The sequence below is a fragment of the Hipposideros armiger genome, unplaced genomic scaffold (assembly GCF_001890085.2).
Source record: "Hipposideros armiger isolate ML-2016 unplaced genomic scaffold, ASM189008v1 scaffold_664, whole genome shotgun sequence".
Taxonomy (NCBI): Eukaryota; Metazoa; Chordata; class Mammalia; order Chiroptera; family Hipposideridae; genus Hipposideros; species Hipposideros armiger.
This window is the reverse complement of record NW_017732014.1, coordinates 13,116-34,624: the sequence shown is the minus strand read 5'-3', so window position 1 is coordinate 34,624 and position 21,509 is coordinate 13,116. Positions and strand designations below refer to the sequence as shown.

The window sequence follows — 21,509 nt, the reverse complement described above, 5'->3', positions numbered from 1 at the left end:
AGTGTGCCAGGTACTGTTTTAAATGTTTCGCTTGATTCACTCATTTAGTCTTGCAACAACTCTATGAGGTAGGTTCTTTTCTCCATTTTATGGGTGAAGAAACTGAGGCAGAGAGGAAAAGTTACTTAACTAGCTCGTATGTGGCAGAACTGGGATTTGAACCCCAGCACTCTTCAGAGCCTGTGCTCTCAACCACTCTGGGCTTCTGTGTGGACACTGGTCTGCGTGGGGGCCTTGAGCCAGTCCACCCTCTGTGGATGACGATTTGAGTTTTTTGCAGTTTAAGCATTGCTGTTATGTGTGTGCGTGTTTATGCCTTTGTACACACAATAATATATTATATATTATTTAATATTTAATATTAATTAAATATTAATTATTACTATTATATTGTCTAACATATATCACATAATGTAATATAATATGCAATGTATTGTATTCTTTCTTACTTATTAATTAATATTAATATTAATAATCATCATCATTATTTTTGAGAACTTCATGTAAGCCAGGGTCTGCTCAAAGCCTTTTTATCACTTTGAACCTTATGGAATTGCTATTATTTGGAAGTGAAAAATAGTCAAACACTGGCAACTTGACATGATTCAGCCTAATATAAAATATACACATAATTCATGAAATTTTATATATATCCATGTGTATATGTTCATGAAATTATTGTATAATTTATGAATATCTAATGAAAATATATCATTTTATTTTTTTGCTCAAAAGAACACCCACAGATAGGTCATATTATTATCTGGGTAAAGGGTGAGCAGACCTTCTGTCTGGCAAATTAACGCTCTAGCTGGTTTCCCTGGAAGCCTGATAAAGGTGCATTGTCAGCTGGGTTGCCAGGCAACCTGACTTACAGTAAATATGACCCTTATAATTAAATTGCATATCTATAAATATTTGGTAGGAAGCCGTGTCCATTCCTATGGAGTTGTTACCTGAGTTATTGGCTCCTGTGGACATGGAGCATCTAAGGCCACATGGACCCTGTACCCCCTGATGTGGATCTCACACCCACCTTGCACTTGGGTGTCACCTGGGGGCTGGGCCAGGCACTCTTCTGTGTGCTTTGCACAAGGTCACTCATTGAATCCTTGCATCATCCACGGCAGGGTGGTGGCCGTTGCCCCCTTTACAGAAGGGAAGCCTAGCCTGAGAAGAGAACATGACTTGCCAAAGTCACACACTCAGTAAGTGGCAGAGCTAGGTGTGAATGAAGTCTGCCTATTTCCACGGCCTGTGCCTTTCAGGAGATGAGGGTTTCTAGGAATCCTTCAGAATCCATGTGGGCACCTTGCTTAGTACTGGTTTAGAGGGAGCGATTGGGGACTGCAGGGCACAGGAGAGTCAGTCTGGGGAGTATTTATTTACTCGGCCGGATAAAAATACACAAGTAGATAAATGAATGCATGAATCAACAGATTACTCCTTCTTGCCCCCTCTCTCTCCCTCCAAGTCCTAGTAAATCCTCAAATGCACTCCTCCTTTCTGGGATCATGTGTTGATCCTAAGAGGACTGACTCTGCTTGGGCTCAAATCCTTGTCCTGCCACTTCCCAGCTGGCTGAACTTAGACATGTCTCTGTGCCTCAGTTTACTTAGCTGCAAAATGGGAATAATAACAGCACCCACAAGTTAATAGTTAAGGTGCTTAGCACGGTGCCTGGCACATAGTAGGTGCTCAGTGAATGTGAGCTGCTGGTACTCTGATTATAATTACAATTATTAGTATTATCAGAATTATTATCATCCTTCTTCCATCCATTCCCATCCGCATCTCTGGCTTTTGTGACCCTATACCAGCTTCCTTACTGATGTCCCCTTCTTACTTTTTGTCTCCCAACAATCTGTTCCCAACACAACTGCCAGAGTGATGTTGATCCCTCCTACTTCAGTTGTCCCCACCAAAACCCTTCAGTGGTTCTGGGCCTCCTCACCATGGCCCACCAGCCCCTGAATGATCTGGTCCCTGCCCACCTCTCAGCTTTCTCCCCCATACTCTGCTCGGCTGCAGGAGCGCTGACCTACCAACACTCCACACTTGTTCCTGCCTCAGGGCCTTTGCACTTGCCGATCCTTCTACCTGGAACATTCTTTACCTCAGTCTTCCCTGACCAACTCTTATCCTTGGGCCTTAGGGTCAGTGCCCAGAAGGCTGACCTTGGTCTTCTAGTTGGAAGGTGATCCTCTTTTATAACACCCTATTGTCTTTGCTTCCAGCAATTTCTGATGATAACATTTATTTGTATGATGGCTTATTCAGTTCCTACAGCGTAAGCACCAGGTTTGGGTCCCTCTTGCCCATTGTTTCCTCAGTGCCAAGTATCTAAGGTCTCTCAGTAGGAAGTGCTGGGAATATCGGCTGAAGGAAGGAAAGAACAGGAACTCGGGACTTGGTTTCCTCCCTGTTGTGGCGACAGCAGGGGCAAACCTTTCCCAATTCCCAGTATTTTCAAAAGCTTAAATAGGCCTGCAGAGTGCCAGGTACACTGTTAGGCACATAATGAGCACTTGATGAATATTGGTTATTCTTTTTTAAAGCTTATATTAAAAATAACAAGTATAGAAAATAACATCAAATACATGCACAACTTAATGATTATATGGGAACACTCCAATAACTGCCACCAGTGTTAGGAGATAGAACTGGCAGCTGCTCCAGGAACCCACTCCCTGTCCCCCTCAGTGACCACCCTATCTGTCTCCCCCATCCCTCGAGAATAACCACTAGCCTGTCAGTTAAGTATCTATCCATAAACACTATAGTTTAGTTGTGTGTGTGGCTATATGTTTTAAGTCTCCTTTAGTCTAAAGACTTCCCCTCCGTTTCTTTTTTATTTATTTATTTGACCAAGAAACCAGATGGTAGTTCTGTAGTTTCCCAGGCAGGGTTTGCTGGTTGCATCACGGGGGTCATTGTCATCTTGCTCGGCCTCTATTTCCTGTAATACTGGATGTGGGGGCCTGAGCACGTGCAGGTTCAGCATTTTGCAAATCTTGGGGCGGTGTGTCTGTGTCTCTTAGTGGCATCAGCGCCTAGATCCGTTGTTACATTAGAGGTTGCAAATGGTAGAATTCCAATCTGTCATTCATTCTTCATTTACTGATTGAAATATTTCTATAAAGAGGGACTTGCCTTCATTTACTATTTTGTTACTTAGGGGTATAGTTTTTGTATGAAATGCAGGGAAAATGCTTGTTGGTTTCACTTTATTTACCTGCCTTCAAAATCAAGTTGGTTCTGTTTCATCCTCCCAAGGTAACCAAGTCGATTTTTCCTTTACTGTTATTATTAACTCATGAACTAAATATATTTAATGAGTTATAATCTATGGCAGGGAGTATCCTTATTGGTGCTCAAGTCATGTAACTTTGTAAAAATTATTTTGTATGATCCATGCAGAGCTGTTGCTGTTTTTCTTTTAAAAATGATTTAAATTTTATTTCTCTATTACTTTCAAATCAGTTTATTTTCATTTTTGGGCAGCTTTTTATTTTGAAATAATTTAAGACTTACAGAAAAAATGTAGAAATAGTAGAAAGAAATCCTGTATAGCTGTCAATCAGATTCTATAATTAACATTTTACCTCATTTTGACTTTTGCTTTATTGTTTTTCTCTGTCTTTGTCTCTGTACACACACACACACACACACACACACACAATTTATTATTCTTTTCTGAAGCATGATTCCTTTTTACCCCTAAATACTTCTACATTTATTACCTAAGGTCAAGGCCATTCTCTTACATAACCATAGTACAGTGACCAAATTCAGGAAACTAACATTGAGACAATACTATTAAAATCCACAGATCATCTTCATATTTTGTCAGTTGTTCCACTAATGTTTTTTTCTAGCAAAAACAAAAACAAAACATTTCTGATTCAGGAACACAGGTTGCATTTGGTTGCCATGTTTATTTTTTAAAAAGCTAACATTCCCCTCATTCAAAGTTCAAAGGGCATGGGAGGATGTTCCGAGAAAAGACTTCCACCATTATTTCCACCCATTGAGTTCATCTGCTGGGGGTGGCCAGGGTAACCAGCTTCTTGTATCTTCCTAGACATACTCTGTGTTTATACATTTTGTCATGTACATACTCTCCCTTTTTTTTTTATTTTTTTTAAGGTTTCTATTGGGGTATTTTGGAGGGGAACAGTGTTGGGGAATTGGGGATGGGGAACATTGTGTTTTTTCAGGACCCATCAGCTCCAAGTCAAGTTGTTGTCTTTCAATCTTAGTTATGGAGGGCGCAAGCTCAGTTCTTAAATCCAGTCGCTGCTTTTCAATCTAGTTCAGGGAGGTGCAGCCCACCATCCCTTGCGGGAATCGAACTGGCAACCTTGTTGTTAAGAGCACGTGCTCTCACCAGCTCAGCGGCAGCTCAGCTCGGGTGCAGCTCACACTGGCCCATGTTAGAGCTCACGCTCTGACCAACTGAGGCACTTGGCCAGTCCCTCTCCCTTCTTTTTATGTACTGCTCTGTACTTGCTTTTATCCTAGAGATTATTTTCCCCCTGGATATAAAAAACATCCTCCCCTTTTTACTGTATACACGTATGCTATGGAACTTTCCATAGAACTTTCCACTGTGTAGATGATCCCTGGTTCATTTGCTGTCTTCTGATGGGCACTTAGATGGTCCCCAGGCTTCTGCGGGAAACAACCTTGAACTCAGGTCATTTTGCACAGATATGAGTGTATCTATAGGGTACAGTCCTACAGGTGGAATCAGGGCACAAAAGTTTCTGCATTTATCATTTAAAAAAAGAAAGAGCCAAGTTGGCCCCTGTAAAAGTTGTTCTAATATGCAACCACCCCCCCAGCTTTGCAAGAGACTGTCTGGGTTTCCCATATCCCTACCATATACTGTGCTTTAAAAAAAAGTTTATAATTTACATACTGCACAATTCACCCGTTTGAAGTGTACAATTCAGTGGCTTTTAGTTATTCACAGAGTTGTGCAACCATCACCACAATTTTAGAGCATATTCATTATCCTTCCCAAAAAAACCCCTGTCACCTGAATTCTCCCTCTTCCCCAGCCCCTGGCAACTGCCTCTACTTCCTGTCTACAGATTTGCCCATTCTGGACATTACATCGTGAGGTCTTCTATGACTGGCTCCTCTACCTCTGCATCATGTTGATAATAGCTTTTTGATTTGCACCAATTAGATGGTGGTTTTACGTGTCAGTTCTCTGACTTTCAGTTGAGATTGAATATCTTGTGTGTTTTCAGGGCTCCATTGGCCTCCAGAGGACTGGAAGCCTGTCCCGGAAAAGGGGAGAGAGATTGAGCCAGAGGGGATCTCCGCGACCTCTGTCCCTCCATTGTACTGGTGAGGACCCTCCCATCCCCTGTCCCCCCCATCACCACCCTTCCTGTGACACAGCTTGGAGGCCTGTGGGGCAGTAACGGAGAAGCTTGGACAAGGGAGAGTCCCGCCCCCTAGCCTTACCCCTTCTCCCCCAGGACCCCTGGAAGCCTCGGCCCTTCCACCAGCAGGAGACTCTGGAAGACACTCCCTCTATCAGCTGCTGGACTGTGGCTCCAGGAATAGGTGAGACATCAGGGAGAAGGTGGGAAGATGGGGGGAGAAGGCCGGGCTACTGTAACCTGCCCTGGTCACTGTTCCCTCCTCCTAGCTGTGGGGCCCTCCACCCAGACATCGCCCGCATGGAGCGGCTCCTGCAGCAGGCCATGGCAGAGCGGGAGAGGCTTCTCAAGGCCAGGGTGAGACCCCAGGCCGTCCTCCTTAGGGTCAGGAGATCCAGCCCCCTCCTCTCTCAGACCAGCCTATGCCCCCAGCCCCTCCTCCCTCAGACCCAGGGGTGCAGGTCCCCAGTCCCTTCTCCCTCAGACCCAGGAGTCCACGCCTCCAGCCCCCTCCTCCTTCAGGACCCAGGAACCCAATACAGTCTTCCCCCACATCTTATTGGTTAGTATCCTCACTGATTCCTTCATCCTGAACCCACAGGAAGGGACGAGAAGGAGTGTAGAAGGTTCCTCAGGCTCCACTGTTCCTGCCATCATGGTCAGTCCTGTCCCCTGCCCTCACCCCACCTCTCATCTGCTCTCTTTCGCTCTCTGGCCTCTACCCTTTCTTATCTCACCCTTTCCCCTCCTCCAGTGTCATAGAAAAGTGTCCTGGGCTTGCCAAGGGAAGGGGAACTAAAAAGACCTAGTTTCCATTCCCATCGTGATTATGTATACCCATGGCATATCCCCCGGTGACATGCCGCACTTCCCTGTGCCTCAGTGTCCTCTTCTGTAAGTGGTGACAATAGCAGCAGTTATTGCGAAATGAGGGCGACTACATCGTGGGGCTTTTTAAAATCATTTAACATTTTGTTTTATTTGTTTATTTTTGTGTCTATTAAAAAAACTTTTTAGTTTAGAAATATTCAAGCATATGCAACGGTAGAGAGAATAGATGAATAAACCCTGCCAATGTACCCATCACACAGCTTCAGTGATTATCAATATTGAATCTTGTTTTATTTGCCAACTTTGTTTTACTGGTCCCACACCTACTTCCCACTCTGTAATGGAATATTTTAAAGCAAATTCCAGATATTGTATCATTTCATCCATACCTCACTATGATGTATCTCCAATAGATAAGTATTTTTAAAAACTCCACTGTCATACCTTATCAAACTATTAATAATTTTGTAACATTTTTTTTTAAACTTTGTTATTCTCGCTTCTTTTTTTTTACTTGGGAACAGTGTTTTTCCAGGCCCCATCAGCTCCAAGTTGAGTAGTTGTTTTCAACCTAGTTGTGGAGGGTGCAGCTCATCGACCCATTTGGGAATCAAACTGGCAACCTTGGTGTTGTGAGCACTGCGCTCTAACCAACTGAGCTAACCGGCCACCCCTGTAACATCTTAATACATGGTCCATATTCACATTCCCCTAATTGTCTCTAAAATATCTCTCTATAGTTGGTTATTTGAATCTGGATGCAAACCAAGTGCTCACAATGTATTTGGTTAAAATGTCTTTTAAATCTCAGAGATTAAGAGTCCTTCCTCTCCACTTTTTTTTAATGCTCTTTTTTCGTGGCAAGAAAAAAATCGAGTTGTTTATCCTGTAGGCTTCTCTTATTCTGGACTTATTATAAAGAACATGACAGTGAGGAAAGTGAAGGTCACCCTCGGGCCCTTTTCCCTATTAACACCTCTGGAGGCACAGGTGTCGTTTGTTAAGAAGCCTTCAACTCTTTTTATACTTTTCTACATACACTGATCAAACCATAGTTTGCACATTTATTTTTCCCGGGAATGAGCACATCATTCCCAACCTACTTTTTGTTTTCCCAACCACTTATCCTTTCCGTATTCATTCAACCTATATTTCCGGGGTGCCTACGCTGCGTCCTGGGTTATGGCAGTGACCGAAACGACACTTGCTGCCCTTGGGGAAGCTGGCATTTAGCAGAGGAGAGAGGCAAAAAGCAGCATCAATAAGTAAAACAAGGTGCATGTCAGGTGCTGATAAGAGCCAGGGAGTAAAATAAAGCAGGATGGGTGGTGGTGCTTTCTGGATTGTCAGGCATAAGCTCTAGCTCATTAAAAATAAAGCACTCCTGCTTTGTAGCATCATCATTTATTAAAAGATTCCTGGCATGTGCAGCGTCCCCACCAGCTTACACCCCAGGCTGCCTTCTTGTGCACATGAGCATATGCGTCTCTGGGTTTGCACTAGATGTAGAATCTCCGGGTTGGAGAGCCTAATGGCAGTGAGCTCATCCTTGAAACAGCCCTGTGAGGAGGGTGCTGTGGTAACCCCGAGGTTTAGAGCTGGAAAACAGGTTCCAAGAGGGGCACGGGTTCCATGGGGGTGACAAAGGGGGAGAGGGGTGGAGCTGAGTCCTGAGCCCACCGCTGCTCCTGGATTTGGGCCCAGCTCCGCCACACCCTACCTGGGTGAACTTGGTGAGTCACTTCCTCTGGAAGCCTGTTTCCTCATCTGTTAAATGGGGTGGTTTGGAGGAGGGAACAAGGTGATCACTTGGCACACTACCTTCCATACCCATTGGTGATCAGTCGTGTTACTCTGTGGATTTGGCAATGACCCATATGATTCCAGGCTCCAGTGGGTGTCCTTTAAACTGTCCGTGCCCCTCCTGTGCATTCCCCCTGCTCATCCTCATCCCCCCCCCCCTTTATTCTTGCTCTCTGGTCTCCATCCACTGAGTCTCATCTCTGTTTCTCATCTCTTACTGCTCTGGCCTCGCTTCAGTCTTCTCAGCCTCCATTCTCAAAATGTGGTCCATGCACCCAAAAGCATCGGTGTCCCTGGGAGCTTGTGAGATGGGCATAGCCTCGCCCCCACCCGAGACCCCACCCAGAATGACTGAATCCCCGGGGGCTCCTCGTGCACGCTGGAGTCTGAGGCGTGCTGCTCTGAGCCTCTGACCACGGGTCCTACCATTCTTAGCAGGGATCATTCAATAAGAATAGGTATGATCAGGCTGGGCCTCCTGACAGTACACACTTTCATGGCCTTAACTCTTCTCCCCTTGATGGCCACCTGAGATGACCACTCTGCCTGGTGAGTCCTGGCTTGGTCAGCTTTGGCTGTGTGACTCAGGCCTAGTGACTTAACCTCTCTGAGTCTTGATTTTCACATCTGTCAAATGGGGATAATAATGTACTTACCTTTGCCTCCAGGAGAGCTTGAGGGGCTAGAGGGATTATACCCATAAAGTGCTTAGCACAGGTAATAGTCACTAATTTCATCACACCGACCATAATAATGGAGACAGTACTGTTTGGTCCCTGTTTTACAAAGGCAGTATATGAGGGTCCCACTTTGGGGACCCTGACCCAGGGGTCCTTCACTTCTCTGAGGTGAGCTCTGGGGTCAGGAAGCCCTGGGTTGGAGTCCCAGTTCTGCCACCTAGAAGCTCTGGGTGACCTCCGGTAGGTTACTTCATCTCTCTGTACCTCAGTTTGCTCATCTCTTCAAAGGCTGTGGCAGGCCTTCCACGTGAGCTGTTGTGTCCGAGCGGCTCCCCTGGGGGCTCCAGGAGGCAGGCTGCCCTCCTGACCCTATGCAGTCAGCTGTCCCCTTCTCTTCCCTCCAAGGCCCCGCCCACACCCGTGCCCCCACCCTGCCCTCCTGGTCCTCGCATCCTGGATCTCAGGCAGCACCTGGAACGCTGGGGCCACAACCCGGAAAACTGCCCGCATGTCCAGGTGTCCGGGGGCTGCTGCCGTGGGCCCCTGGTGAAGATGGGCGGCCGCATCAAGACCTGGAGGAAGCGGTGGTTCTGCTTTGACCGCCAGGCCCGGCGCCTGGCCTACTATGGTGGTAAGCCCAGCCTGGCCGCTGTGGGCCCCTGGGTCCCTGGAAGAGTATTCCAGAGGCCTCACCTGCAGACACCGAGGAGTCTCCGCCCCTCCCTCTCTCTTAGGCCCAGGAGTCTGGATCCCGACTCCTCCCTCTCTCAAGACTCGGGAGTCTAGACCCCACCCCCCCACTCCTCACGTCCCCCAGCGTGCATCCGGGAGTTTGGTCCCCCAGTTCCTTCCTTCCCTTCCACAAGCCAGGATTCTTGGCTCCCAGCTCCTTCTCCCCCCAGGACCCAGGAGTCCCAATCCCCATCCCCTTCCTCCTTTAGAGATCCAGTCTTAAACCCTCAGCTTGCCTCAGTAACATGGATAACAGTTGTGTACAATTCCCCGGACACCCTTTGCCTAAGATACCAGGAGGAGTCAGAACCAGCATTGTCAGCGCTTTCCCCCACCTCCAACACCCAGGAGTCCAGGCGCCTCACACTTTTTCTCTAGGGGAGTCCATGATTCTGACCTCTCTCTGAGTCCCATCCCTTCTCAAAGACCAAGCCGTGTGGGAACCTGGGATTCCAACCCCATCCCCCAGCCTTGTCCAGGCTCCACACCAGTCAGTCTCCCATTTAGCATCAACACTCACTCACCTCCCCACCATAGTACTTTAAGAACCTTCAGACTTTCACCATATTCCTCACCCCAGCCCCAGTCTCGGGACTAGGGTCCAGTGCCCCCAGCCCTGCACTGAGACACACACACATCTCACTGGCTCTGTTTCTTCTTTACTTCCCCCATCAGACAAAGAAGAGACCAAGCTCAAAGGCGTCATCTACTTCCAGGCTATTGAGGAAGTCTATTATGACCACCTACGCTGTGCCTTTAAGGTGAAGCCCCCCCCCCCCCCCCCGTGCTGTCCTGTCCTTTTGGTCAGAGCCCCACAGTGAAGCTTTAGCTTGTCCCCAGGAAAGGCCATGCACAATCCCTGCAGGGTACTCCATCCAGCATGGGGACCAAAAGATCATTTTAATGCATGGATCAAAATATTAAGAGCTCAGTCTCTGGCTCTTAGCCACTGTTAACTGCTCTTGGAGCAAAAGATTTAGAGCAAAAATTTGGCAAACTCTGATGCCAAGCTGGGAATAAACAAATGAAGAGGGCAGGGTGAGGGCTGTGGCATCCTGGGAACATCTAGAGGAGACGATGGTTCCAGTTTCTGCCCATAATTACCAAATGGGAATGGGCCCCAAGTAGCATCATATTTATTTTTCCCTAGTGGACTCAGGAACTGGAAATTTTATAACAGTGCAGTGCCAGACGTTTAAATTTTGGCAACTGGTCCAGTGTTTAGAAAAAGCTGTGGAGAGCAACCAGCTGAGACATCAGGAAAGTGACTTCATTTCGCCAGCCTTAGTTTTCTTAACCGCAAAATAGGCACAATTCAAACCAATTTCCTCAGAGTTGAGAAGGTTAAGGACAGATAATAGATGTAAGGGATTTACTGAATTCAGGCTTGGCAAGTAAGTACTCAATAAATGGGCTGTAGACTCTAGAGTTCCCCAGCTACAAACCGGGGAAAGCTACATTTTGGAGAGGGGAAATTTGAAGGCTTAGATTTCTAATATAGGAGAAGGTAGGCTGGGGAAAGGGAACATGGGTCTGCCTTTAAAATTCCTCTTGCTCCCCAAAGCCTAAGACCCTTGTGTTAATTCGTTTAATCCTCATAACCCAATGAGCTAGGTAGCATAATTTAGGTAGACAGATGGGGAAACATTCAGAGAGTCTAAGTTACTTGTCCAATGCCACACAGCCTGTATAAGTAGCAAGGTTGGGATTCGAACCCCTATGTTCTCTTAACCACTTCTATTCCACCGCTTATTTCAGAGCCCCAACCCTCGTCTGACGTTCTGCGTCAAAACCTATGAACGCCTTTTCTACATGGTGGCGCCGAACCCCGAGGCCATGCGCATTTGGATGGTTGTCATTGTGACTGCGGCTGAGGAAAACCACGCCCCCTGAGCGGCCCCACCCATTTGGGCCCGCCCACTGCCGGAAAGCCTGGGCCCGCCTCTTTGGAACGCGGCAATTCTGCAGAACCTGCGCCGCTCGGCTGGCCCGAGCCGTGGCGTGCTGTGCTGCAGGTGCTTTCCTCCGACTGGATGCCAGCCCCTGGGGCCCTACTCAGGAGCGGGGGCGGGAAGGAACTATTTATTGGTGCTCCTGTGATACCGAATTAAACATGGAGGACAAACTAGTTGCTGTGGTTTCCATCCCAGGCTGCCAGGCCCCTTGGCTCTTAGGCAGGACGTCCGAGTTATGGGTAACTCTGAGAGCCAGCTTTCTCACAGCCGATCCTCCCCTTCTTAAGGATAGAGGCCTTCGTCTCTTAAGGTCACTGCTGGGAGGGGTGGAGGGAGGCATGTGTCCTTAGCCTTTGGCAATTTTGTGTTTTTACTTTGTGGGCCCACCTATTTCCACCTTTTTTGATTTGACTGGGCTCTTGGCAATTTCTAGGAACGCCTAAGCTCTTGCCTTCCAGGCCTTGGCATATGTTATTCCCTCTACCCTGCCCTTAACCAGCTAGCCCCTCATTCTTTAGTTGGGAAGCCCTCCCTGACTCCCCCTGGCCGAGTCAGGCACCCACCATTGAGCTCCCCTGTCCCATCTCTGAACACCCTGGGTCATCACGGGTGAGGCATCTGTCCTTATAACTGGCAGCTTCATGAGGGCAGAGCCAGGGCTGTCCTGGTCACTGCTGTGTCTCCAATACCACAGGACACGTTTCATTTCATGAAAGTGAAAAACAAAAGAAAGCTTCCCTTTCACCTCTCAGTCTTTGTACATATTGTTCCTTTGCTTAGGCACCTTTCCCTACTTCACCAACTCCTACTCATCATTTAGATCTTAGATGGTTCCTTCTCCAAGAAGCCTTTCCCTGATTCTCCTGGCTGAGCCTGATGCTTCTGGGCTTCCCGACCCAGCCCTGATCACTCATCACCGCCTTTTGACAGTTCATCACTGCTGATGAGTGTGTCTCGGAGACAGGGACTGGGGCTGTTTACGTCACTACTGAGTCCTTGACGCACAGCAAAGGGCCTAGTGCAAACTGGGTGTTGAGGGCAAGTCTGATGGTTGAATGAATTGAGGAAAAGATGTTGAGGCCGGGGGACAGTGGTGTACAAGGCAGACATAAAACTCTTCACCCAAGCTGTCCCCTCCTTCAAGAAGCTCTCCCAGCTCAGTGGGCTGGGTCAGGTGCCTATTTTGGGATTCTGCAGTCCCCTGGGCTCCCCTACTACAGCCCTGACCCTCTAGGCCAGCGGTTCTCAACCTGTGGGTCGCGACCCCTTTGGGGGTTGAATGACCCTTTAGCAGGAGTCGCCTAAGACCATCGGAAAACAAAAAGATATTTATATTACAATTCACAACAGTAGCAAAATTACAGTTATCGAGTAGCAACGAAAGTAATTTTATGGTTGGGGGTCACCACAACATGAGGAACTGTATTAAGGGGTCGTGGCATTAGGAAGGTTGAGAACCGCTACTCTAGGCCATCACTGTGTGGAGAATGGTCTTTTCCTGCCTCAAACCTCCCTAGAACACGGCATTCAGTTCCTCTGGTTTCCATCTCCTGAAGACCTGGGTGCCCTGTCTGTCCTGTCCCAGGATTCCTTGAAGATCCAGATATGCTACTCATGAGTCTCAGGAATGCAGACACCCTAGTCCCCAGGCCCTCAGGGACCCCAGGTATCCTTTGACCACCTCCAGATGTGAGACATCTGCCTTCTTGGGTCAATTTCCCCAGCCCCTCTGCAAACTGAGCTCTTACTGGGGCCAGCTTCATGGCATGTGACCAGTGCAGTTGACAAGTCCCTGTGCTCAGAAGAGCCCTCTGAATTTAATGCTCTGTAATCGCCGTCTGGAAATTTTTAATTTTGTATTTGAATTTGTGTTTTTTAAGTGAAGTCTGAAGGGATGTGGAACATGAGCTGGGGGGGACCTTACACAAGGTCCTACCTCCCACCTCCTTAGGACAAGTTCTGTCTGCTTCCCCTCCCTGCCCTGCCCTGTGACCACTACCATCCTCTAGCTTTGACAGGGCCTGGGTGCCCACAGGAAGCTCAGGGTCAGGCACTTACTTGTACCTCATGGCATCTTGGGGTGGAGTATGGCAGTGGGAAGCTGGTGGAAGGGGAACCCAGCAACCAGGTTGCTTTAGTTGTGGGGCAAGGTCTCTAGACACCTGTAAGGGTCTGTGCTCGTCCCAGAAGTATCCCTGTGCCCAAGCGAATGTGACATTGAACACCATGAGGGGTCGAGAGAGATGGCAGAATAAAGAAAAAATGTGGGGATGGCTGAGTGGCGTGTTGGTTAAGAGTTGGCTTGGGACACCAGCTTTGAGCAGTAGGGCCCTGGTTCAGATCCCACATTAGGGCCAGTGATGCTGCGCCCTCTACAGCTAAGATGGTGAACAACAGCTCAATCTGGAGCCGGGCTGCCGTGAGTCGCCAGCGACAGTGTAGGCTGCAGTGGAGCTGCAGTGAGCTGCCGCAAGCTACCGTGAGTGGCCAGCAGCCAGCGTGAGCTGCCTTCCAGAGGCGACCCATCTGCCTCACCCGGGAAGAGCGTAATGATCACAATACCAACATGGGCCAGTAAAGTGATGTCCTCCACAGCTAGACTGAAGAACAAAAGGACAGCAACTTGTCTGTTCCCCTTCCCCAATTCCCTAACACTGTTCCCCTCCCCTAATTCCCCAATAAAATCTAATAAATAAATAAATAAATAAAGTGGTTCTATTTTAGTACATTTAACGGCACTCTTTCCTGCCTTCTTAACTGGGTTCCCATGTTTTCATTTTGCACTGAGCCTTGCAAATTATGTAGCTGGCCCCTGACCCCACCCCTTCTCTGACACATCCCAGACGGTACATCCCAGAGGGTGTGGGTCTGAGACAGGCTGGGAACATCACTGGACCAAGAGCCTGTTCTGGCCCAGGGGACAGGAAACCCACAGTGGATATGGCCCCAGGCTTGTCTGACGCCCTGGAGTGACCTTCAGGGCTAGGGACCGCCTCCACACTGGCCCCTCTGCTTGTTTCTCTGGGGAACCAGATTCTAAATCTATTTGCAGTAACTTCTGCAGATAGGAGCTGGGAAGAGTTACTGAGCAGGTGTAAACAGAGGCCCCACATTCAAACCTCCCTCTGCTGTTTGGTCTGAGGCCAGGTGGGGGTCAGCGCCCAGGATCCGGGCAGGCCTGAGCAAGAGGAGACTCCCCACCCTGGGTCCCATTCCCTCCCAAGATGCTAGTTCTTCTGGTCTGGCTAGTTGGGGTTCCTCCCTGAAACTCTCCCACGCGGCTGGGGCCTGCAGGGCCTCCTGCTTCTAAACACACAGTAACAATAGTATTATCACCCAGCCTCACTCCATCCCTCAGGAAATAGGGGTTTTCGGACCCATTTGGCAAAGGAGGCAGCTGAAGTTCAGAGAGGGAGACACAGTTGTTTGAGGTCACACAGCAAGAGGATGGCAGAGGCAGGATTAAAATGGCAGACTTGATACTTTGCTCACTGCCTCACTGCACCATTAAAGTCACTCCTTCCTTTATTATAAAACAGACACCTCAGAAGCTCAGAGAGGTGACATGCAGGGACACACGGCAAACCATAAGTGGGGCTGGGATTCCAAAGCTAGGAGGCAGGGAGGTGGGGGCCAACACCGAATGACCTCACAAGCAGTCGTTCACTTTCTCTCTCTGCGTGATGCCAAGTGATCCCACCTATGTGACTGAGGTGCTAGTCATCATTGTGAATGGGAGTGCCCAACAGGGTCTGAGTAACAGATAATATCTTTAAGAACATAGCCGCTATTTTTCCTGCCATAGATAAATCTTATCTATGAGCCAGGAGAAGCAAAGCAAGATGAAATCTGTAACTTTGCCATTATAATATAATATAAATATATAAATAAATAAATAATAAATATAATTAATAAATATAACATAGTCACTATATTAGCCACGATATGGGGATGCTTAGTCATTTTGTGGTTTGCACAGTGCTCTTGTTAGTTTCTGTGTTCAGACATGGCGATGCAGGGGTCCTCATTATGTCTCGCTCCATCCCGGTCACAGTGTGGCCCTGTCTGATGTTGGTGTTCTGTGTGGGTGTGTCACAGAACACCACGGCCTCACTCTGAGTGCCAGGCCAACTCCTGGCCGGCTCCTTCTCCCTTTCTTACCTGGATGACTGCTCAGCTCCCTCACTGGACTGGCTTTCTCTCTCACTCCTTCTAGAGTCTTCCTTTTTACAGGGGCCACAGTAACATTTGTCCCTTTCTTTTAAAAGAATAATGTGCCTGCAGTGAAGTGCATACGTATACAGCTTACTGATTATTTAGATGTTTGTACACACCTGTAACTACCACCCAGGTGAAGATAGTGGGGACTCCTCACCATAGCTCCTTTGGGGCCAGGCCCAGCCAAAGGTAACTCCTGCAGAGATTTCTATCACCACTGATCAGTTTTGTCTGTTCTAGAACTTCATATATGGTGTTACATGGTATGTTTTATTTGTTTAGGCTTCTTGAGCTTGACATGAAGTTTTTGAGATTCATGCATGTTGCTGAGGCCAGTAGCTGGCCCTTTTTCATTGCGGTGTAGTATTCCACAGGGCCACTCTTTTTCCATTCACTTCTTGATGAATATGTGCGTTATTTCCCAGATTGATCATATTAGAAAGCAAATCTGGTCATGTCCCCAGCCGACTGAGACGCTCCAAGGTTCTTCACCTTTCTCAGAATCAATTCAAATCCCTTCTCAAATCCCTGTAATGCCCTGAATGGTTCTGACCCCTTCCTGGCACTTCTGCTTCAGTTTCCACCCTTTCCCCCTCACCCTCTGAACTCCACGTGCACTGCTGTCCTCTCTGAATTTGAATGTTCCATGTTATTTCCCATCTCTAGGTCTTTGCACGTGCTGCTCTCACCCGGACCTGCTTTGCTTCACCAGCTAAATTCTCCATGTCTTTGAGATCACAGCTCCAATGAATTATATCTTTAAGGAAGCTTCACTGACCAGCCCTCACTTTTAGACTCCACACTTCCTCATAGCTTCCTACACTTCTTCCTGCATTGTCCTCATTGTAAATAACAATTTATATGATTATTTGATGAATATTTGTCTTCCCATCAGACTGTGAGCTCTGTGAGGCGCTGGTTCTGTCTTAACCTCCACATCACCCAGACCAAAGCCCGCATACTGTAGGTGCTCATTAAATATTTAGCAAGTGCCCAGTGTTGAGTAGACCCTTCTCTGAATCTCAGTACTCTTCCCCTCTAACCCCCAAACATACAGACTCCCCTGAGAACTATAAGGGAACCTGGACTCCCGCCATTTTCCTCCTCGGCAGCTGTGGGTGACGCACCCAGGGGCGGGTGTCCCGCCCCACAGCGGACGCTGATTTGGCCCGGTTGGGCAAGGCCAGGGTTGCCTGGGGGCAAGTTACTCATCCTGGGCTCAGGTAAGAGGGCCTGGGTTGGGAGGCGGCACACCTAGGGGGGACGCCGAGGGAGTAGGATCTAACCATGGACCCCGCCAGGAAAGCAGGCGCCCCAGCCGTGATCTGGACTACAGGATGGCTCCTGCTGTTGTTGCTGCCTCTGTTGCTTTGGGAAGGTGGGTCTGCTACTGGGAGGAGGCAGAACGGGTAGTGAGGGCTCTAGGGAGGAGGGTCTCCTCACCTCCTACAGAGATGGTTGTGGGAAGAATGTCCGCATCCTGAGCAGAGGGGCTGTGGGAAAGATCATCTGCCCTGGTCAGAGGGGGGCTGTGGGATAGGTCCCCCGTCCTGGGCAGAGGGGACAGTGGGAAGGATTCCTGCCCTGAGTGGGGCGGGGGGCGGGGGGCTATGGGAAAAGTCCTTCCATCCTGAGCCGAGGGGGACTGTGGGAAAATTTCCTGCCCTGGTCAGAGAGGGCTTGTGGGAAGGGATTCCTCACTGAACCTACCCAAATATGGGAAAAGTTCTCTTATCCTGAGCAGAGAACTATGGGAAAGTGCCCCCATCCATGGCTGAGTTCCCTCCCGGGTTCCACTGCTGGGATTCCCTACCTTGAGCATAAGGTGCTGTTGGAAAAATGCTCCCACTGTGGGCATAGGGGGCTTGAGGGCTTGAGGGAAAGGGACACAGTGTATCCCATGACCACAGATTTGAGTGGGAATGTTTTCCTTATTCCTACCTTGAAAAAGGGTGTGCAGTAGGATTGTCTCATTACCGAGACAGAAGTTGTGGGTAGGACTATTTCTCCTTTGGGGGCGCGAGGGAGGCTTCAGTCGGAGTCACTGATTGTAAGCGACCCTGCACCCCCAGGAGCGCAGGCCCTAGAGTGCTACAGCTGCGTGCAGAAAGCAGATGACGGATGCTCTCCGCAGAAGACCAAGACCGTGAAGTGCGCTCAGGGCGTGGAAGTCTGTACAGAGGCAGTGGGAGCGGTGGAGACTAGTGAGTACGACCCCTCGGAGCATGCTCGCCCACCCCTTAAAGCTCCTCCAGCCAGGCACCGCCTCCTTATAGTCCCGCCTCTCTTTCTCTCTCTCCGAACTTATCCACACCCCTCCAAGCACATCCTTCCTTTTCAGCCGGGCCTGGCCCTTCAACACAACCACGCCGTTAGGGCTTAGAGAGGTGAAGGGCTGAGAGCTGCGAACTGGGTGGGGTGAATTAAGAGAGCCCGGATCTGGGACCCCGTCCCCTTCGAGGGCACACCTTATCCATTTCCGCTCCCTACTCCCTCTGTCCCTGCCAGAATCTTCTCCCCAACCCAGCCTCCCCTATCCAATGGGGCCCTTGGTGATGGAGATTCCCTTAGAATCCTAGGTTCCCTAGGCTGAGGCTCCGACCCTGACCCACCCTCTGAGGAATCACGCTCCCAGGAGGTCCCATCCCTCTCCGATCCCGTGCCTTTTCGGTCAGTCTTTCAGTTCCTTCTGATGTTGCTTTCTGCGGTTCCTCCCTTTTATGGCCCTCCCTTTGGATTCTGCCCAGTGTCTGTCAGCCTGGCAGCCCTCCGACTCAGCTTTTTGAAGTTCTTTCTCCTCCATCTGCGGTTCTTTCCTCTGATCAGCTCTTTCTGAGGGCCCCGCCTGCTCTGATCCCGCCCCCTCGCCTTTCCGCAGTCCACGGGCAATTCTCGGTGGCAGTGCGCGGCTGCGGCTCGGGACTCCCTGGCAAGAATGACCGCGGACTGGACCTTTACGGGCTCCTGGCCTTCATGCAACTGCAGCAATGCGCCCAGGACCGCTGCAACGCCAAGCTCAATCTCACCACTCGAGCTCTCAACCCCTCAGGTCGGTGAGGGCAGACCACGAGGCCACGGGGCGGAATCACAGGGGCTGAGCGACTAGTGGGGATCCCAAGCTGCACGCGGGAGAATGCAGCAGGGGCTGGGGGCGGGGCCAAGACGCAGCAGGCGGGACTTCATTGCTGTAGGAGCCTGTGAGGTTGGACGCTAGGGGCGGGTTCAGTGGGCGAGGTCACGTGGTGGGTGGGGCTAGAGCTGAGCTAGCGTCAGTTCGGGAGTGGAGGCATGGGCTGGAGCTACCTCGGGCACAGATGTGCTTTTAGAACTTTCTCGACCCCCTTCGTTCCAACCCGCTACTCACAGGTAATGAGAGTGCGTACCAGCCCAACGGTGCGGAGTGCTACAGCTGCGTGGGGCTGAGCCGCGAGGCGTGTCAGGGTACGGCGCCACCCGTCGTGAGCTGCTACAATGCCAGCGACAGCTTCTACAAGGGCTGTTTCGATGGCAACGTCACCTTGACGGCAGGTGAGCGAGCCCCGGAGGACGGGGCTACAGGAGTTGTGGTAGTCTTTCTGAGGCCTCCTGGGCGCCAGGTATCCCTTTACCCAAAGGGTTCCCCCCTCTCCAATGCATTCTGGGAGCTGTAGGCCTAAGTGCTAGTTTTGTCCTAGAGCGTCCTGAGAAATTCAGTCCTATCCTCAGTATAGCATGAGGGTAGGGATGCTTTTGTCCTGGAGTTTTTTTTGGGAAATAGATTTCCATAGAGGCCTGCCAAGTGCAGAATGGAGGATTTGCAGTGGGAAATGTATTTAAATCTTCAAGCTTCTGCCTGGGCATTGTGGGTAATCTAGTTCTAACTCCTTAAAACTCAAGAGTTTTAGGGTGCCCACCTAACCAGTTGGGAAAGATGTAGTTCAGCCTCCTGACCTCTCTGGCTCAGGGAACGAGGGGAGAAATTCAAACGCCATCCTCCGCCAGGTATATTATGAGAGATGGAGTTCTGACTCAGGCTAAATATTGGCGGTGTTGGGAGAGGTATGTGGGAAATGACGGGAGTGTTGTAGGGGACGTTCTTCAGTTCGGTTGTGTGAAAGGCGTATCTATGTACAAACTTTTCTTCCAAGGCATTGTGGGACTTGCAGTTCAGCGTACAGTTTTCCATTTCAAACTACTATGGGAAGTGTAGTCCACCAGTTGCTAACGACTTGGACGGTGTATCGCAAAGTGGGGTTTAATGGATGCAGATTAATGGATGCAGAGCCCTTCTGTCCTGTTGTGGGGTTCTTGCCTCTAGGTTTCATTCTAGCTGTGCCTACCCTGTTTTGCCACCGACCTACCTGTTTCTCCCTCCTGCAGCTAATGTGACTGTATCTTTGCCCGTCCGGGGCTGTGTCAAGGACGAGTTGTGCACCCGGGATTCAGTGACAGGTCCCGGATTCGTACTCAGTGGCTCCTGTTGCAAGGGGTCCCGCTGTAACTCAGACCTCCGCAACAAGACCTATTTCTCTTCTGGAATCCCACCCCTTATCCTGCTGCCCGCTCCCCAGCCTACCACTCTGGCCCCAACCACCCCTGTCACTACTTCCACGCCAGCCCCAACCATGCCCGCCTCTACCACCAAACCCACCTCTACCACCAAACCCACCCCAGCCTCAACCAGCCAGACTCTTCCAAAGGAAGTAAAACCTGAGACCTCCCGGGAAGAGGAATCTCACTTGGCTGGAGGTGCTGCTGGCCACCAGGACCGTAGTAATATGGGGCAGCACCCCACAAAAACTGGGCCCCATAATAAAAGCTCTGCAGCTCCCTTGGCCGGGTTGGCGGCTCTTCTGTTGGCTGTGGCTGCTGGCACCCTACTATGAGCTCCACCTGGAAACCTCCCTTTTTCCCTACTTCCCTGGTCCTGGGTACCCTCGCTTCCCTTTCCCACCACTGGACTGGGCTGGCCCAGTGCCTGTTCTTCCAATCTCCCCCGGCATCCCCAGCTTCTGCTGCACTGGTTTGCGGCTTCAGGAAATCAAGTTACCATTGTATATATCCTGCCGGGGTGTTCTAGCTTTTTAAGGGCAGCCAATGTGTTTCCCTCATTTTTGTCTGTCCCTTGTCTCCTCGTGGTGCCAGGACAGAGAGAAGGCAGAGCTGTCCCAGGGACGGTGGGAGCTTCCTATTCGTTTTCTCATAGCCATCCTGGAATATGGGGGGGCAGAGTGGGATAATAGTTCCTTCCCCTGATGGCTGCTGGCCCTGCCCCTCCATCTTTGTGGGAATTGTTTCAGTGTCCATCTTCCTTACTAGACTGTGAGCTCCTCAAGGGCAGGGACCGTGCCTTATGGCTCTGCATGGTCAGTTTCTGGCATATAAAGACCTCAATAAAAATTGAATTACTTTGTACAGTGTTTTGAAGGAGTCGTTTCTACCTCATTTCTTACAATACCCTCTTGAAGCTGAGCTAGGACGGGAATGCCAAGACCTTTAACAGATAGAGAAGCTACTATAACTTCCCACAGCCCTGGGGGAAATCCAGGATTGAACTCCTTTCTTCTCCTGGGGTTTAGCCAGCTTGTGGGTGATCCCACTGGGGGAGGGGGAGACAGGATAAAACCATTAATCAGTACTGAAGGGTGAATGGGATGTTTAGCAATGCTAGGGAGCAGCAGGCAGTGTGCTTAGTGGGCTGTACACTGCCCCCAGGTATCACCCACCTTGCCATCTATCTGGTTTCTTAAGACTCATTCAGTGGGGCCGGCTGAGTGGTGCGATGGTTAAGAGCTGGCTTGGGACGCCAGAGGGCCTCGGTTCGGATCCCACATATGAGGGCCAGTGACACTGCCCTCTGCAGCTAAGATGCTGAACAACTAGACTGAAGAACAAAACGACAGCAACTTGTC

General features: G+C 49.6%; 2 protein-coding genes across 2 annotated transcripts in view; both read left to right on the top strand.

Annotated features, from left to right (window-relative positions):
• PHLDB3 (pleckstrin homology like domain family B member 3) overlaps window positions 1–11,573 on the top strand; it is a 20,025-nt gene extending 8,452 nt beyond the window's left edge. The window contains exons 9-15 of the mRNA XM_019626215.1: window positions 5,262–5,361; window positions 5,496–5,583; window positions 5,669–5,756; window positions 6,001–6,057; window positions 9,119–9,344; window positions 10,121–10,206; window positions 11,204–11,573. Of these exons, the coding sequence (XP_019481760.1) occupies window positions 5,262–5,361; window positions 5,496–5,583; window positions 5,669–5,756; window positions 6,001–6,057; window positions 9,119–9,344; window positions 10,121–10,206; window positions 11,204–11,338 (780 nt within the window). The 3' untranslated portion in view covers window positions 11,339–11,573. The remainder of the gene's footprint in view (window positions 1–5,261; window positions 5,362–5,495; window positions 5,584–5,668; window positions 5,757–6,000; window positions 6,058–9,118; window positions 9,345–10,120; window positions 10,207–11,203) is intronic.
• A 5,284-nt stretch (window positions 11,574–16,857) lies between these two features.
• On the top strand, window positions 16,858–21,012 carry LYPD3 (LY6/PLAUR domain containing 3). The gene is made up of 5 exons (XM_019626276.1): window positions 16,858–16,996; window positions 17,691–17,822; window positions 18,497–18,667; window positions 18,985–19,146; window positions 19,978–21,012. The coding sequence occupies exons 1-5, from the start codon at window positions 16,906–16,908 to the stop codon at window positions 20,481–20,483; spliced, it is 1,062 nt and encodes a 353-aa protein (XP_019481821.1). The 5' UTR covers window positions 16,858–16,905; the 3' UTR covers window positions 20,484–21,012.
• Window positions 21,013–21,509: the final 497 nt, after the last annotated feature.

Bases quoted from the DNA above. Each gene is read 5' to 3' on its own strand.
- LYPD3 (XM_019626276.1), top strand. From the start codon at position 16,906: ATGGACCCCGCCAGGAAAGCAGGCGCCCCAGCCGTGATCTGGACTACA. The intron at 18,668-18,984 runs GTCGGTGAGGGC...CGCTACTCACAG, and splicing joins TCGAGCTCTCAACCCCTCAG to GTAATGAGAGTGCGTACCAG. The intron at 19,147-19,977 runs GTGAGCGAGCCC...TCCCTCCTGCAG, and splicing joins CAACGTCACCTTGACGGCAG to CTAATGTGACTGTATCTTTG.